Source organism: Sebastes umbrosus, chromosome 23, assembly GCF_015220745.1.
Source record: "Sebastes umbrosus isolate fSebUmb1 chromosome 23, fSebUmb1.pri, whole genome shotgun sequence".
Classification (NCBI taxonomy): Eukaryota; Metazoa; Chordata; class Actinopteri; order Perciformes; family Sebastidae; genus Sebastes; species Sebastes umbrosus.
The window spans coordinates 18,957,230-18,976,116 of record NC_051291.1 but is presented as its reverse complement, the minus strand read 5'-3'; the positions used below and the strand labels follow the sequence as shown (position 1 = coordinate 18,976,116).

The 18,887-nt window shown below is 39.7% G+C and overlaps 1 protein-coding gene and 1 long non-coding RNA gene across 3 annotated transcripts in view; one reads left to right on the top strand and one right to left on the bottom strand.

The window, feature by feature from the left end:
* LOC119482964 overlaps nucleotides 1-9,846 on the bottom strand; it is a 30,061-nt gene extending 20,215 nt beyond the window's left edge. Inside the window, exon 1 of the long non-coding RNA XR_005205586.1 lies at nucleotides 9,711-9,846. This is a non-coding gene — a long non-coding RNA (uncharacterized LOC119482964). The remainder of the gene's footprint in view (nucleotides 1-9,710) is intronic.
* ifrd1 (interferon-related developmental regulator 1) lies at nucleotides 8,876-16,532 on the top strand. 2 transcript variants are annotated; one of them, XM_037760875.1, is made up of 12 exons: nucleotides 8,876-9,103; nucleotides 11,598-11,702; nucleotides 12,197-12,278; nucleotides 12,956-13,080; nucleotides 13,354-13,511; nucleotides 13,675-13,725; nucleotides 14,029-14,207; nucleotides 14,372-14,480; nucleotides 14,643-14,777; nucleotides 15,003-15,131; nucleotides 15,620-15,715; nucleotides 15,851-16,532. In XM_037760875.1, exons 1-12 carry the CDS (start codon nucleotides 9,067-9,069, stop codon nucleotides 15,935-15,937), a joined length of 1,293 nt encoding a protein of 430 aa, XP_037616803.1. In that variant the 5' UTR covers nucleotides 8,876-9,066; the 3' UTR covers nucleotides 15,938-16,532. The 2 variants fall into 2 exon arrangements, with proteins under 2 accessions (XP_037616803.1, XP_037616805.1); XM_037760877.1 differs by lacking the exon at nucleotides 8,876-9,103 and adding an exon at nucleotides 11,396-11,426.
* The last annotated feature ends 2,355 nt before the right edge of the window (nucleotides 16,533-18,887 follow it).

The following is an 18,887-nucleotide window of genomic DNA, read 5'->3' as shown; positions in this document are numbered from 1 at the left end:
GAACCTTTTCAAGTGTTTTCTTTCCAAACCTTTTCCACAATCTCTCACACAGTGAAGGAAGGGAGAAAATAGAGGAAATTCCTATAATAGGAAAGGGGCTTTTCTGAGGAAATGGAATTGAACGAGCTGTCTGGTAGCTCAGCCCTCTATTGATTCAATGCCCAGAGCTCTCTCGGTCTATCTGTCTGTTGAAACCTGCAAAATGGACCTCACATCCAAGTGGCTGCTGTGTTTGTTTCTAGGACTTGGTCAAATGAGTGATAGATAGCACACAATGAAAAAAAAATAGCAGTGGAACATGCGTTACAACAGGTGAAAATATGTCCTGTGATGGAGTTATGGATCTTGTTGCCTCGGGTGATTGGTATGTTTCCAACATATACAGTATTTTGTACCACAACTGTAGGTGGAAAATGTTGGTTACCTCCAGAGAAGGCATCAGGTAATGAGGACAGAGCAGAGGGTGCCGTTTATCCCCAACACAGGGCCACAGGGAGCCCCTAAATGTGTTTTTAATCTACTTAATCAGATGGCCAGATGACAATGACATTACCTTATCAGCTCTGCGTGTGTGTGTGTGTGTGCTCGAGCATGTGCTTGTGGGACTTAATGGATTTTTTTCCCAGGACTCAGATAAGCCTATACATACCTGGAGTGCAAAGTGCTTTCATTGCAGATTCTTATTGAGATTCTGCAGTAAATTGATGATCCCGCCTTCTCGCTCACAGCAAGATACAAGGTAAAGCTCACCTTAAAATCACATTTAAGGTAAACAGAAGCAGCTTATTATTGCAGCAGACCTGTAGCGCAAGTATAGTGCCAGTCAAAGGTGGCTGGCTTTTAAAGATTCAAATATATCCTGATGCTTTATTGGATGACTGACTGACAAACTAATTTGAAATAGCTATTTAAAGAGAGGCTGTGACAGAGTGACTTTCTGCTGGGAGTGTGATTAGGTTTGAAGTTGAGATGAAAAGGCAGAGCAGGGTTGGGGCATACAGGTGTTTTTGACCGACCTTCTCCCAACTCTCTCTCTCTTTATTGTTTTTTTTTTCCCCTTCCATCTTTGATCAATTAAAATCCATATTAGGTATCCTAGCGGCCCAGCATACCACATCTTCAGAACAAAGCCTTCTCTCTCTCTCTGGAGGTTAATGGATTGAGATTTAAGTTGGAAAATATGAGCCAGTATAAGACAAATGTATGTTGGGACGGAGAGGTAATTACGATGACAGAAGCGTGGCCTGGCTGTCATATTAAGCTGTCTGATAAAGTGCTAAGCCCCCTCTCAAAACAACAAAATGAGGGGAAAGAATATGGGATTGAGCCAGTGACTAACAGACTGTAATTAGGAGCTGGATGCTGTAATTTGAGCTCCCTGTCTCTATCAAACAGCAGTTGTTTTGATAAATAATATGAGTTTGAATTACGACTGGTAGTGTCTAAGCCAAGTGAAGTTGATGCCAAATGATAGTGTGATATTTATTTTTATAAAGGTCACATTAAATCAAGTTTGTTTGGAGTGTTATTCACACAATCAGTAAAGAAGGCAGTTATGACAAGAAAAAAAATGCCGTGATCCCTGAATGCAAAAGTAAACAAGGCAACTGAATCAGAAATATATAGGCTATATTTTTAATTTGCCTAATAGGAGAATTTAGAAATGTATCATTATGTTGTATTTAAATTAAAGGAGAGAGTTAGATGAGAAGATTGATACCACTCTTATGTGTCCAAAATCTCATACTATGCACTACATACTCAATATGTGAACTATCGTTCAACATACTTTTGTGTGAATAAACAGTAGTATGTATCTTTTTGGATGCACTGAACTGAAATTTATGACGTCACTTCCTGAGAGCCTCCTTGCTGGTTGGAGACGCATAACCATGGTAACCTGTGCGAACCTCATGTGATTCAACGATGATTTGATAGAATCATAAAGTCTGAACTAATTTAAAAATATATATTATGCCTAGCAAAGTGAAATCTTATACTTACACTTAAATCAAAGCTTTACTGACGTTACAGAGCTGTCCGTCAATGTCTGTTATGAACGTTGTCGTCACTACTGCATTGCATTGTGGGATATTCTTGCTGGCGTGGTGTCCAGGGTTTGTATGCTGTAATATTTCACCAGAGAAAGTGTGCGTAAAAAATATCACACTGTTTTAGCGTACTACATAACATATTAGTATGGAATTTCGGATTGCAACTTATTTCTTAGCCTGCAGCAGCGACTTCCTTGAGTTTTGGTGCGAGGTTGCCAGGCAACCAGCGGAGACGTGTTGGTAAGCACCTTTTGTAACCTTCAGACACAGCCAGGCTAGCTGTTTCCCCCTGCTTCCAGTCTTTGTGCTAAGCTAAGCTAATCGGCTGCTGGCCCCACCTTCATATTCATTGTACAGACAAAAGAGTGGTATCGACCTCATCTGTCAGCAAGAAAGTGGAACTATTCCTTTAAACCTGATCATAGCATGTACATAGTAAATGCTGGATATATGCATTGATAGCTACACACCTAAAAGTCCTTTGCCCAAACAATCTGCAAATGATCTGAATACAGATGCATAATGAGACCTTGCTTGGTTGAAATTCTTACCGCCAAATAGTTCAGGAAGTGGAGCTTCACTTCACCTCAAGGTCTATGGAGGCCTGTGACGAGAAAAGGAAGAGAAGGCACACCGCTACATTTCAAAGAGAACTGTTTGAGGTTTGTGAAAGATCACCTCTGCTAAGCTTTTGACGTTGTGTTTCCATCAACCTTACAGACCCCCAGATCATTTCCTATAGCCTCGCTCCCTCCCCAACCCATGCAGCCTCACCACATTGCTCCAGGCCATGTCATGTATGAATTATTTAAAAACAGTGGTATTGCACATGAAATTAATATTCAGATATTTCCCATTATCTGCTGTCTCTGCCTGCTATCTGTTATGTTGGTAATGATCTGTATTCCTGTGGCATTAGGTTGGTCAGGGCTTGTGCCCATTGATGTAACGTGTCAGGCATGCTGAGTGGGCTTACACTGGGCTGCTCTGTTTTTTCTTACTCCCACACTGGTTTTACTGGCAGGTGATCTCTCTCTCTCTCTCTTTCCACTACACGTTGCTTAGCCTTTTTCACTACTCAGTATATATTTTGAAATTTTTACAGACGTCCTATAACTGGTTTGGTTTATTTGATATTTGCATCGCACGCTCCAGCCCATTAAACGTTTAAAGCAAGACACAGCTCAGCAGTGAGCACAGTTCACTGAATCACTGAATTATGGATCAAAAGCATCTCTTGGAATTTCACTTGCTATATTGCAGTGAGAGCAGTGTGTCCTTTGAATTTCAAACAGAATGGCTCCCCCTAGTGCCAAAGATGTGTTGTAAGGTCTGGATGTTGAGTCCTCATCAAGCAAATATAGTTTACTATTTCAGGCGACCTTCACTGTAAGTGTGTCTACATTTAGCAATGTTATACTAGCAGGATAATAATTCCATCAATAAAAATATTTTATCATTAATGATTAGGGGGGGGACAGGAGGTCTTTAGGGGGAGAAAGCAGGTCAACAGTAGATGTCACATAGTAAGTGGTGTACATCATCTGAAAGCTGGGAACCTGAAGATTAATTTGAGATGCAGCGCAGCACTGTGTGTCAAGTTGTTCTAGTCATGAATCAGAAATAAGCATGAATTAATTAATATAAGAATAAATTGTGTATAAGAGCTTAGCACATTATCATAGAAGTATGTGATGGCCATTCCCATGCTCTATTATGTCTCATAAGTTAAAATTTAACAATTTTTTATCACTCGAGAATTGCTAAAAATGATCAATAATCCCTCCAAAGTACCACATTAAGACTCCAAGACCTTGAGGAACACCATAGAAAAAGCCATGCTGTGATTTGGTATCAAAAACTTTTGACATTTGGAGATTTCGGGAAGAATTGCATTTTTCGGCGATTGGATGGCGAGCGCTTCTGTTCTGGAAACTGCTCAGAAACCCCCTTATTATCAATATACCTAGGAAAGCCATCCATCCTCTGAATGCTCTAGGTCTCTAGTTTGTGGTTGTAAAGTTTCATGAGGCTGGGATTATCCCAGAGGTCACCACAGGTCATTGCATACAGTGAGATCAAGTTTAAAAAAATGGTCTCATTACAATGTATGCTATTCCAAGACTGTTTAGGGACCCCAGTATGCAGAAATATTCAAATACACCATTTTAGTATTGGCAAAAATAAAATGCATGCTAAAAATTTAGCCTAACTTTGGAGCTTCATTTACTCAGAGCTCTCTGATTTTGCTATATTGCCCAAACTCGACAGTTAACACTGTCAACTTGAAGATTTTGTGACACTATTGGACCCCTTAAAAAATCAAGGAACGTATCTTTCATAATAATTTACCACAAAATCTACCATATTGTGTGGAATGCGCCCCACTTGACCTCAAACTATGTGTTATTGTGTCCACTTAACACACCCCAGCTCCCCTCATCATGAATTATTCAAGCTCGATGCTGCAAAGAGCAGCAGTTCTGTCCATGCACAGCGCCCTAAGGGCTACACTAGCCTCTTCTGGAAATGAGTACAGTGTTGCGGTGGGCCATCTTGAGGGTAAAAAGTGTTTGTAACCTAAAATATTCAAGGCAGCACAAAGTGGAGCACAAAGAAAGATCACATGTGCTTACTCATTATAGAAGTGCTATATTGTTGATGTATTTCATGTCAGAGTTGGTTTGTCTGCAAAGGAGGCGGATTGTCAGCGATGTTTTAAGGATGAAAATTGCATATGTTTTGTCTGGTGTACAAAAAATTTAAAAATCAAATGTGTTTTTGTGCAAACCCTTTCATCTTTGCAATTACTGAGCACTGGTTCTCAAGTTTTTCAAACTTTGGGCTCCACTGTTTTATGAAACGCCAAATCTTTCTTTTGAAAGATTTTCAAAAAGAAAAAGATTTTGTGGGTGACTAAGGAGCTGTTGTTGAAACTGCTCCATCCTGCTGCCATTGGCCACTGCCTGCTGAAGTGATGAGGCAGATACTATTTACTCTTTTTATGTGTATTTTTGTACATGGTATATGTTGATCATGTGGAGCTTTAGTGTTTCTCTGATGCTACTCTTGGCAGGATGTACGGGATAAATCTCCTTTTGGCAGGACTATTTGATCAGTAAAGTAAAGATTGAGAAAATCGCTGAATGTGTTTTTGAGTCCGCCCACGTCTTGAGAGTGCTTGTGGATCAAGGCAGTCGCCTCTCCAAAGAAAATACGATCAAACCTGACAACTACACGATAAAAAAATCGTATAAAAAAAAGAAAAAATCAAGTCAATCAATCATGTGTTCGGGAAGCAGCCCTGGAAACCTCCCAGTAGTCGAACATGAGGTGCATGAAAAATGAAAGTGAGCTTTGAATTCTGCAAGCCTATACATTCTGATGTTTGTCAGGTCTGAGCTGGCAGGAACGCTGTTGACAGTTGGGCCGTGGGAACGGCAGCATGGAGGCTGCATCTGTGAGATTTCTTCACTTGTGTAACAAAGAATGAACTATTTCTGTTCTGTCAAGCAAAACGCACAGTGATGGAAATAAAAAAAGCCAGAGAAGATAATTTACTGGGATGATTCAATCTCAGCTCTTTGTTAGGCCAAGATTTGATAAACGTTCATTAGGATATTAGCACATGTTAGTGGAAACTGTGATGCTGTCCTGTATTTGACCTCTAAACACCGTATCAAGTTTGCTTTACTGACAAAAAAGTTAAGTGTGTGAAAGAAGAGTTTTCATGACTCTACATAAAGTGCATACAAATTTGCATATATACCTATAAGGGGTGGAAAGAATAATGGCAATACCTTACAATACAGTATCTCATAAAAATCTTAAAGGTGCATAGGTGTGTAGGATTTGGCGGCATCTAGTGGTGTGGTTGCAGATTGCAACCAACTGAGTACCCCTCCGCTCACTCCTCCCTTTCCAAGACTGCGGTAACGTGAGCCGCCGAATGCAAAACCATGGTAACGCCGTTCGCCTCCCTCAGAGGTCATCCTTACCATAATAACACTACTTTAGGAGCAAAGGAAGTCAGACGGCGGCTGACGATACCACGGTTTTCCACTCTGTGGCTCACGTTACCGCAGTTTCACAAAAAACTACGGTGGCCTTGAGGTAACGTAAAAACGTGAAAAGCTCTCTCTAGAGCCAGTGTTTGGTTTGTCCGTTCTGGGCTACTGTAGAAAAATGGCGGAAGAGAGGACCCGCTCCCTATGTAGATATGAAGGCCTCATTCTAAGCTAATGAAAACACAACGATTCTTAGTTTCAGGTGATTCATTATACACTAATGAAAACATTATTGTGAATATTATATAACATTTCTGCTAATAGATCCCCCGAAATGTTACCCACTGTTCCTTTAAAAATAATGCATTCCAAAACAATGCTAAAAAGACTCAAATCCAGACCAGGAAACTCCAACATGACTGCTGGAGTACAGATATTGGACATGTGCCTGCCTTTTACGAGTCCAGGAAATTTTTGTGTCACTGATACACATTGTCACACATAGTTGAGGAAATGTATCGATTCCCATCGGGCTGGATTACTGGATTACAATGCACTAGTGATTATTATCAATGGCACGAACTGACCTTATTTTCAGTGACAGAATAAAAAGGGTTAACAAAGATGTAAAAATAACAATATCTTCTTCAGTTAGTGTATCATACGAAAGGGTCAGCTCCCCAGAGCACAAGACACACAAGGGACTCTGCAAGTATTTGGCCAAATAAACATTTCAGCGTCTATGTGAATCCAATTGACCATTAAAATTCTCTTTAAACTTTTAACTCAGTTCTTGAGCTCAGAGAATTAATACAATTATCACTAACTGCAGTAGGTGTATGAAACTGTGGTCTACTTGCTAGAATGTATTCTCTCCAACAATGTTACTCTGGGAAATATGCATACTCCTTGTACCTCTGCAAATAAAGCAACAAGACTGACGCAGTTAAACCTCTTTTATATCACTTTCTTCTTCTGAAAGAAAGACAAAACACTCAGTTTCACACCTTGCACTGATGAATAACTGTTAACGGTTGCATTTACCTACGTTCACACCCCAGACTTCATGGACAGTTCCTATCAATTGTTCTCCTCCGAAAGGAACAAACAGAGCAAAAAATCCATCCCACTCAGGGCAATGATCACAGAGCATGAGTACTGAAGTGTTTTCACATTGGATTGCATTATTGGACATTGTATCCATATCCTGTAAACTGCTAATTTATATAATTTGTGTAGCTGCCTAAGTAAGTACGGATTTAGTTGTTGCCAAGTACAGAAAACTTGGCAAAGGCAGAACAGAAAGACTAAACGACATTTAAATGTCAAAATATGTTAAAAAATCTGTTCAATATCTGCAAAACAACACTATTAAGAAATATAATGACTAAACAGTAGGTTAATCACAGTGTCAAATGCATTACATAATAATATGCATAACTGCAGCAGAGGACTCTCTGTTGCATCACTGTCCTCTAATCACAGCATCCATTGAATCACAGACGCATAAAATGACAACATCAACTGTATCACAGAGATCCTGTCATCATGGTGTCAATTGAATTACAGAAGTAAAGAATTACAATCACAATGGAACATTATCAGTGGGCTATTGTTGCAGCAGAGAGCCCTGTAACACCATCCACTCCAGAAAGATGCATATTGCATCACAGGCAGTTGTAGAGGTTGTACTCAGACAGAGCATTTACTTCAGTAAAAGCATCAATGCCGAAATGTAAATTGTATGTTACAAGTAAAGATACTGCATTTTACTGAAGTAAAGGTACAGTCATATCAGCATTATGAGCAAAATGTTGTTTAAGTATTAAAATGTGATTATGTATCAAGTGTCTTTTTAGGATATCATTATATATCATATTATCATAATTATTGTTGTTTTAATGTAATGTGTAAGTAGCCTTTTACTGTAGCTGATACATTTGGAGATTTTTCTTCTTTACTACTCTATATATTACTTTGTTGTTTAATCTATAACAATGCATCATATTTGATTTGAGTCTGCAAAGTCACTTAGCAGTGGAGTATATTTGCCTCAGAAATGTAGTAGAAAGTAACAAGAACAGCAGTTAATGTATTATCTGATGCATCACTCTGATGGACTGTTAAATGAGTCATACACTGTCAATAACCCTCTAACATCAAAATATCCACTGCTCCCATTATAATTTTTTGTTCAGTTTTTTAATGCACATTCTTTAATATGCACATATCAGCTGTCACTGTCAATATAAATCCTACACGCTGTACATACAGTATATAGTCATCTTCACATGTACATACTGTACATAATCATTCAGTCCAGTATTTATTTCTTTGCACTATTTGTATTTTTTACAACTTACATAACACTTGACATGTATATAGACTTTTTATTTCTTATTTTATTGTTGGACATTGGTGATTTTTTATATATATATATTTGCATAATTTGTATGTATAATTATCTTCAATAAAAATAAATAAATAAATAAATGAATACAAAAAGTGTAATTATTATTTATTTATGCATTTCTTTTTTGTTCCTTGAATTATTTTCTATCCCCTCTTTTATAATACTTATAATTTAAGTTATCTTTCCTTTCCAATTTTGCCTTGTATGTTAGAAGTATTGAGTTTATATTACAGTGCCTTAATGTTTGTAAATTAATATTCTTCAATAAAAAAAAAAAAAAAAAAGTTCCCTGCATCACGCGCGAACACACGCGACGCTCCCTCCTGTCTCCTGATTGGTCGCTGACGCCGGGAAACCTCCTCGTGACATGTGAGCCGGGTATAAATACTCGTCGCCGCCCTCCACTCACGCAGCCCTGGTTTTATGAGGGAAAATGTTTCGTCTCGGCCAACAGTTTATCCCCAAGATCGCCTTCAACTCCTTTCTATCTGCCGTGCCACGGGACTATTTTCATTTTACGAGACAATATAATAAAAGCTGGACGTGTATTGGCTGATTATTAATCAAAATCATCTATTTTATCTGCGTGAAAATGCCGAGGACCAAGAAGAAGAATAGCAGCAGCAAGGGTGAGTAAAACGAGCGGCCCGCATTGCTTTTGGCCTTTGCTTATTTTGACTTACCCGTGCGAGGGAGTTGTAGTTCTTTCCGTGTTGTGAGTCCATTGAGTGGAGTGGAACGTGTTTATAGTACGGACTACAAAAACGTCACAGGGCTGGCCTAACGTCAAAACACAAAGCTAACTAGCCATGGTCATACAAAAGCGTCGCTCTTTCAAAAAACATGCCATCATAAGACAATATGTTTTTGCTTTATATTTATTTATACACTCGTTTAATCATCATAAACTAATTTATACTTCACACGAGTTCCTCTATCGTCGCACTTTACAAGCTAACGTAAGCTAGCCAGCTAGCTAATGTCAACTCCCCACCAAGGACTATAGAAGGAGGCTTGGTTAACGCGTCATAACTGCAGGGGTATTGCACATGCGCAGTAGAATCTGGCCGCCGAAATTGATCCAATCACAACGCAGGACCGCAGCTTCAGTTACACTGCGCATGCGTCACACCCAATCCTCAAACCCGATGTACAAGCCTTCTTTCCATAGGCCTTGTTGCTAACTAGCAACATACTGCTTTGGTTGCTAGGTAGATTTCATTTAAAGATACTTACTTGACAGCTTTAGGGCACGATTGTTGCTTCTGTAGACGAATAAAGAACTTTTTAATGGGTCTACAAATCAAAAGACATTATGTTAACTAGCTTGAGCTCTATAAAGTGATGTGGTCTTGTCTGAAGAGTGTCCTCAGTTGATCTTAGAGGCGGTGCCCGGTTCTCAGAAATCAGCTGTCCACGTCAACACATAGAAACAGCCTCTATAGGTGGCTAAAATGACCTTTTAAAAACAGTGGACAGTGCTTTCTATAGCCATCTATTATGGGTTGACTTATTTAAGTCCTTTCATTTATGGTTGTGACTACTTAAAAGGTCCCATATTATAAAAAAGTGAGATTTTCATGCCTTTTATATTATAAAGCAGGTTTAAGTGCTATATAAATACTTCATAAAGTGGTAGGAGATCGAGAAAAAAAACTCCCATAGTGCACTGGTTCATACCTACCAGCATAGTTCTGCTCTCATTGGGCCTGTCACCCCAACTTCTTTTGGTCCACAAGACACAAATGTGTCTGTTTAAAGGTCCCATATTGTAAAAAGAGAGATTTTCATGTCTTTTTATATTCTAAAGCAGGTTTAAGTGCTATATAAATACTGTGAAAGTATCAAAACGCTCAATCCACAGATAAAATACACACACAGCCCGTATTCAGAAAGTGTGCGTTTGAAACAAGCAGTCAGGATTTCTGTACATTTGTGATGTCACGAATATACAATATTTACACAATTTCACAGTTTTAAACGTAAACATTCTAAGTGTGTCCCAGTTTGTTTCCTGGTTGCAGTGTGTATGTGAATGACATCAGCTGACAGGAAGTAAACATGGATCCAAACTGTTTCCTAGCAACGCAATTCTGTTGCCATTCAGTTGCAATGCGCTACAACGGAGCGTTTCTGATAGAGGGTGTATACAGGTGTATTCAGACGGACAGTATGAGGAAAATAATGTGTTGTTTGAACATTAAAGCACATAAACATGTTTTAGTAGAAACCCCAAATACAAGTATGAACCTGAAGATGAGCATGGTATGTGACCTTTAAGACATGCTCTTACATTGAGGAGCTTTACCAGCATGTCTGCCAGGGGTGAATTCAGGCCAGGCCAGACAGAGCCTGTTGAGTCTAGTCTGATTACAGTGCACAACCATTGAAGCAAGTTACTACACATTCTGTATTTTTTTTTATTGGAAATTTCTCACATAAAAAATGAAGCACACTCAAGATTTCCACACCCTTTTTTTTTAGCTGTGAATTTTCACAACTCTCCCACACTCCTCCTGCCTCCAGGAAGACTTTTACAATATTCAGCATAGACTGGCAACCATGCAAACATTGTGTGTGTTTTGGATCCAGGTTTTCATTCCAATTAACAGTATTGTAAATGTTCCCCTTCTGGACTGATAATCACTTGTACTGTCTGGTGTGGACTTGGAAAGAAAAAGAATGCGCTTCCTTCCTTGCCCTCCTTAATGCATGGTTGCATACTCTTGTGTTTTTGGACTGTACCAAAACTGTAACTCTATTCTGAACAGTAGTTTTGCACCTGTGGCAGATTGTGAGAGCTTCTGTCGTGTCTCAAAAGTTCAGCTGTGTTGACCCACGTCCCTCCAACCTGAACATAATGTCGTGTTTACACAGCCAACAGAAGTGTGGGTTGCCCTTGACCCTGACAACATGGTGCATTTTCATACAAGATAATGAAAGTACAGCAGGGTAAAGCGTGCAAAGGACAGATTAGATAACTGCAGTATTTCCTACAGTACCTGTGTGCAGCAGCTGTGGTTACATAATGGACTCAACCATATGTGCTGCACTGTACTAATGCATTTGATTTGATTAGGTTGAGTTATATTTTTTTGTACTTACATCTGTCTTTTCTTTCAGGAGGGCAGCATGGAAATGTGCAGCCTTTCAGTGATGAGGATGTCTCCATTGAGACCCTCAGTCATTGCAGCAGCTTCAGTGACACCGCCAGTGTCGCAGATGAAGGTAGGTTTGTGTGTATATCTGGGTATACAGTTGTGTGTATTATATGTGCTTCAGTCTTTAGCCCCTTTCCCACTGGACAAATAAAAACAACCAGCATCTGGCTTTTGTCTTTAGTGGGAAATAAAGGTCTTTATCGGCTCCAGCTCTGATTGGCAGTGATAGAAATATGGACGTGGCCATCCGTCTCCGTCCAAGCAGCGCTCGAACATCGTTCCAAATTAGTCGGCACAGAGTTTGAAGAGACACAGAATAAATAACAGATATAAAAAAAGAAGTAAACATCATAACATTTTTTGCTGGCCACTGTCGGTTTGAATTTTGCCGTTAAGTTTTTTTTATTGGGCAAGTTATTGAGTAAAACTGCATGTTTTTGTTCTTCTTGAAATCAAGCAAAGGTTAGAGAACCCTGCTGTGAAAAGTGCAATTCATCTGACGTTTTGTTTCCAGTAACTCGTATCAAAACTATGAAGCATAACATCTTGTGGTGTTGCCAGGTGGAGAGGCCAGTGAGGACGCAGCCCAGGAGGATTTCCAGTACAAGCTGAAGGGCTTCATCGACAGCACTGTTGATAAGAGGTAATAAAAAGCACTGCCTGCTTCTCAGTAGTCTGCACACACGTCTGTTTCCCTTGTAAATGAGATACATTGAAAATAGTGTGTAAAAGAGTTCTTAGTCGCCAAAAAATAAATTGTTTTCCTTTATAGAATGAAGTCACTCTAAGGATGTAATCAAATTCATAACAATAGTGCAAAAAAATATTGACTAAGTCATTTGACAAAAGTAGATATACACCCCTGAATTACTGACAAAAGTTCCTCCAGAACACATACGTTTTAAATAGGTGCAACTAATGCGGTTTAAAAAAGCTTATTTCTAGGAGTTTAGAGTGCCAATGTGTCAATCACAGGAGGAAGGTATCATCACAGTTTAGAGAAACAATGTAGAAATTAAAGAGTGTAAAGTCACTTTGTTTTGATTTTGTTAGGCTCTTTTGTTAGTTAATTTTATACAGCCTTAAATGTTACATTTACTGAGACTTACATATTAGCTCACAGAATAATACTTATAGAAACTTTTGATTTGAAGTTGATCTAATTGCTCAGTCTTTATATGGGCTAATGTCTTCATGAAAATATATTTTATTCTGACATTTCACTGTCTTGCATCACTCTTCAGTCAGTTTGATATTGAGGGAGAGAGATAATTATTTGTATAATGGCAATAATGAATGTTTGTGTAACTGTTTCCTCAGTGCTAAGACCAGACAAGGGGCGCTGGATGGGCTTAAGACGGCAATGGCCACACGGATCCTGTATGAGTTCATCTCGGAGAGAAGGATGACCATCACAGACAGCATCGAACGCTGCCTCAAGAAAGGTACCAGAAAAGATAATTTAAGTGTCATTTAAACAGTCTGGTCTTATTTTCTAATGGCTCAGCAGATACGTGTTTTAGTTGCCTTTTTTATGTTATGAAATTCTGGATTTAAATACAATACGTTTTTATAATTGTACATGTAAATAATTTTATTTTAGTAGGATCTGTTTGATATTTTCTGTTGAATACCTCAACTCTATAGCTTCAAATCTACTTGTAACAAATGTCCCCTGAATTTAAGGGGAAAAGTTAACGCCTTCTTCTCGCTGTCAGGCAAAGGCGAGGAGCAGCGGGCGGCAGCTTCTTTAGCCTGCCTGCTGTGCATCCAGCTGGGCTCGGGCATCGAGAGCGAGGAGGTGTTCAAGACCCTGAAACCAATCTTCAAAAACATCCTGGCAGACGGATCAGCCAACATACAAGCCAGGCAGGCTGTGAGTACTTGATATTGTCGGTAGCAAATAAAAACATTTGGAAGAATGCATTGTCGACAGGTAGCAGAATCAGCCACACTGTACCTGCTACTATGTGTTTGTCTGGGTAACGTGTATATGCTGTGGGAAGTCAACTGAACAAGTCTCTCTGTTTCTCTAATAGGTTGCGACAAGTCTGGGTCTGTGTACTTTAGTTGCAGAAGATGACATTTTGGTAAGTTCTTGATCACTTCTGGTGCCTTTTCTGTGGTTTGACACCTCTGGGCTTGAGGGCAAGCTGCTGTGATGTCTCCTCTACAACCTTTTGTCAGTCGTTCATTTGTACTCATTATCGGTTGTGACATTGTGCCTCATTCAGACTTAGTGTTCGTGTCAACAGCACTGGCAGCTGAACTCAATTGTGCCTCTAGTGATTAGTCACATAAACATGTTATTTGTGGTGACTGGTGTTTTGTGTTTTTGAACACAGCATTTAATAACCAGTCTTCATATGATCCCCGCTGCTTCCTCCTCTTAGGACGTGCATGCCACCATGGAATGCTTTGAGAACCTGTTCACCCGGTCCTACGCGAGGATGGATGGTACCTGTCCTTTGATCAATCCCCAGACGAGCCAGCTCCACACCAACGCCCTGCTGTCCTGGGCTCTGCTGCTCACCATCTGCACTGCCAACCAGCTCAAAGACATCCTGCGCAAGTAAGACCCACTGTTGTCAACCCCTTAACTTAAGTTTCACAGCTCAGTTTGAGAAATTTACCTTACCCACACATAAAAAATCCCAGATAAGCACTGACAAATTTAAGAATTGATGTGTGTGTATATGTATTTTAAAATATTTTGGAATGTGTTTTGTTTTGTAGACACCTGCCAAAACTGCCAAGATTGCTGGAAAGTGAGGATGTCAACATGAGGATTGCTGCAGGGGAGACCATTGCGCTGCTTTTTGAGTTGGCCAGAGACCTGGACGCTGTAAGTTCACTGTCATTCCTGTAGTACAGTACAGTGAAATGTTAAATTACTGTTGTCGGATTCAGAAGGGACTGTAATTTTCTCTTTATTTTGCCCTAAATTGCATATTATTTAACATTTTCATTGGTCACGAATGCAGCATTTCTTTCTGTGTCCCTTCAGGAGTTTGAGTTTGATGACTGGGACCAACTGTGTGACAAACTGAACGCGTTAGCCACGGACTGTAACAAGCACAGAGCCAAGACCGACAAGAGGAAGCAGCGGTCGGTGTTTAGGGACGTACTCAAAGCTGTTGAGGTGAGTGTCCGTTGACAGCATCTTGATTTGCTAGCTTTTAATTTACTTTTTAGATGCTTCTTCCTTGTCTTATCCTGGGTGGTTAGGGTTACAAGCTAGATATTCTGTGTTTCAGTCGAGACAAATCAAGAGGACTTTTTTTTTTATAGGAGGATTATGACTGTCAATTTAAGAATCTGTTCATGGCAATGTATATTTTTCTCATCTCCATCTATATTCTTCCAGGAGGGCGACTTCCAGTCTGAGGCCATTCGCTTCGGGACTGAGCGCATGACCATCGACAGCTGGGTCAGAAAGAGGACCTATGATGCCTTCAGGGAGTTTGTGGGCTCTGGGATGAACTACCACCTACAGGTATGTTTTTAATAAGTGGAGTGTGACGTAAACGTATGAGTCAATGACAAAATCTAAATGTATGGGAGTGGACATTTTGATTTAATTGCACTGCAGAATCACGAGGTTGGGATGTGTAACAGGAGCTCTTTTCTCCTGCACTGACTCAGCACTAAAAGACAATGAAGATGTGTAGGCCTGCCTGATGCAGGAAGACAGCACTTACAACTCAATTTAGGATAATGTTGCGCATTGTAGAATACAAAAAGAAAGCCATTAGAAGTAGCTGGTTAGAAAGTAGTCTGGCTGTCAGCCAGTGCTTGTGGAAAAGTGCAGCATTTCACAGGTGAAGAGAAGACAATGGAACATATTTCAGAGCGCATTACGCTGTAAACGGTATCTAAAATTAGCTCGCTATTGTTTTTGTATTCTGCTTGTATTGTGTCATGGTGATGGTTGTTAATGTGTTTTTGTTAATGAGTTTTGTGTTTTTATTTCTCTTAATCAAGGCCAATGAATTCATCAGAGACGTGTTTGAACTGGGACCACCTATGCTGGTTGATTCCGCCACAATAAAGGCCATGAAAATCCCTCGCTTTGAAAGGGTAAAAAACATTTACAACTCTAGTATTTCACTTTTTTAAACCTTATAGCATGGCAAGTTTGCCACATTAAACATACTATATGTACTTGTAGCTTTTCTTCTATTTTGAATCAATTGTTTTCTCTCTCTTTTCCAGCATCTCCACAACTCTGCTGCATTCAAGGCCCGGACCAAGGCCAGAAACAAGTTCAGGGACAAGAGGGTGGATGTGGGAGAATTTTAACCTCTCTTTTTTTTTTTTTTTTTTTCCCTCTTTTTCTTTCCACTCTAATACCCTATTTATCAGACTTCCCTGCTTTTTAGATGAATTATCACGACTTTGTGTCCATCCAAATCCATCTTTTGAATATCAAACGCTCGCCCTTTGTAGACTTGAAAGGTGGCTTTATCACCGATGCTCTGTAGTGGACACTCTCTTTTATAGCGTCCTTTCAAACCTACAGGAGGGGAGTGTTTGATAATCAAACGGTTAGATTTTGAGTAATGTATCCACGCATAAACAGTGGTGTTGTACATAATAGTGTATATTTGTTTGCTCCTCATGTTAATATTCAATATGTGGCCTTTTTTTCCATTTTTAACATAAGTTATATAATTTTTCCAGCATTTGTCTTGCACCACGTAAATCTAGTTAGTTCATAGCAATGTCCAGACGCATGATCTAACCCCTTTGATGAATTTGTATTAAGTTGCACTTCCTTGTTAAAACCTTAGAAGGTTATTCCTGTAGGACCTCGGTGGATATTGTGTTGTCTTTTTAGTATTGGGTATGTAATCTAAAGGGCAAGGATGGTGAAATAAACAGTGAAAAGCTGAAAGAAATGGATCCTCATGTTTATTACACAAGATATATACTGCACTTCACTGACACAATAATGCTGCCTGACCAAGATTAGTTCATCAAAAGGATAATTTCCAATTGTGGAGAATAAAAATGGCAGTAGGTTTTGTGGACGTGACCTGAAACTTCACTGGAAGAGGAGTTGGCAAGTAAGTTTTGGAAACCAGAAGTCTGATTCTCTTTGAAATCCTGGCAGATATATGAAGGTCATTTTGAGCACAGTGGCAGTATAAATCTTATTTTATTGCTACTTGGACGTATCAAAGTGAAGGATCTTGCTGCCAAGGTGACAGTGGCATTATAGTGAGACTGACTGAGCAGTACACCCCCGTCTGTACCTTCCCACACATAGATACGAGGCTCTGTGATAGAACCTCTTGGGTTATTGATGCAAGTTAGTGAAACTGTTGAGGGAGCAGAAGAAATAATGGATGTCCAACATAGATTGTACACAGTATATTTACTCCCAGGGGTCCCGCTTGAAGGCGGCTTCTTCTTTTTATAGGGTAGTAAAAAAATAGTCCATAACGGCAGCGAGTATCACATGATAAAGGTCAATGTCACAAAGCTACAAATAGTCCCATCAATAATATTGGCCTGTTACCCAGGAGTTTGGAGCACACAGTCATCTTGCGATCGATGCAGCCTCATACCTCAGGTGAAACAATATTACCTTCAGGAGGAAGCAGCAACATGGAGTTGGGAGCATTTTTCATGGCCTGTGTTTTGGCTTTCTCCCAGAGGATGGTTGTGACTTTGAATCAATAGATGTGATGATTCATCTGTGCAAAGACGACCATAAATGAACTGATTTTACTTGTGTTTAATTCAAATATTTGTATGTAAATATCTTATTTAACTAGTCTCTTCATTGAATTTTAAATTTTCTGTCACTTATTCTGACACACAGTAGTCTGCATCACCTCCTAGTCCTCCCAAACCCATCAACCCCCCCCGCCCCCCCCAAAAATTCAAAGGGCACACAGCGAGAGAGAAAATGTGTCTGGGGCTGACTGACTGACTGCCTGCCTCAGCCAAATGGCACGCTGTAAAGTTCTGCCCTGTCATTTCCCATTTCTCTCAGAGCACACCATTGTCTCCTGACATAAATGGAAAGTTGTGGTTGGCTCGACTACAAACTCCCCGACACCGGTGGTTGACTTATCATTTGTGAGATGAGAGTGAGACCGTGCATCTTTCTGTGACCTGAGAGGCAAACTGAGGGGTCGACACCACCTCTGGTAGTTCTCGGACCAGTAAAAACCCTCGTAAAATGAGAGTGGGAATTTCTCTTATTCCCTTTGAATGGCTCAAACTTCAGAGAGGCACTTGTTATACACATTTCTTAAACATTTAGACTGAACAAAATTGCACTTGCAGTCACTGATAACATAAAGAGTCGTTTGCCTCTTGACTATATGTCATTTCAATGATTTGGGAGGATGGATTTTAAGCATGGCAGAACTGTAATTTTTAGAATTTGAGGATTTTGCAAATTTGCTTTGCTTCAATCCTCTTTGGTAGGAGAGAAACAGATGTATGGTACTTTCTCAACAACCTGCATAAGTACTAGATATTGACCTTATGGAACTAGTAGTGATGGATTAATATTATAAAATGATAAAGAAAAAAAGTACTACCGAACTAGCATGGACTGTTTTTGGAGGTGGTTACCTTGGAAATCTAGGCCTTTTTGCCAGGATGAGTCAGGTTTCAATTGAACGTCCAAAAAAGGAGTACTCCATAGATTCATAATTTCTCTTCTGTGACATCTCATGATAGACAGTTAAAAACTAGAATTACCGCCTTGTGGTTGTATGCCTCCGCCAACCAGTCAAGTTGCTATATGTGTCCAAAATGTCATCACTTCATCATTTTATCCTATTAGACGTGTGTGAAACTGTCATAATAAACATATGAATTCTTGAGTTATGGCCAAAGATGTGTTTTGTGAGGTCACAGTGACCTTTGCCCACCAAATTCTAATCAGTTCATCCTCGTGTCCACGTGGATGTTTTTGCCAAATTTGAAGAAATTAGATCAAAGCGTTCCTGAGATATCACAAGAATGGGACGGACGTGAGGTCACAGTGACCTTTGACCCCCCAAAATCGAATGAGTTCATCCTTGAGTCCAAGTGGACGTTTGAAGAAATTTTGCCTGGACGGATCAAAATCGATGCAGCAGAACTGTCTCTTTTTTTTATTTCAGGTATTGTTCTTCCTTATAAAAACCTGCTGCCTACATTACCCACAATGCAACTAGATGACAGACAGATAGTTAGATGCTAAAAGGCCCCGTAGAGGTTAGGGTAACTGATAATTCTCTGTGGG

Bases quoted from the DNA above. Each gene is read 5' to 3' on its own strand.
- ifrd1 (XM_037760875.1), top strand. From the start codon at position 9,067: ATGCCGAGGACCAAGAAGAAGAATAGCAGCAGCAAGG. The intron at 13,512-13,674 runs GTGAGTACTTGA...TTTCTCTAATAG, and splicing joins ACATACAAGCCAGGCAGGCT to GTTGCGACAAGTCTGGGTCT. The intron at 13,726-14,028 runs GTAAGTTCTTGA...TCCTCCTCTTAG, and splicing joins TTGCAGAAGATGACATTTTG to GACGTGCATGCCACCATGGA.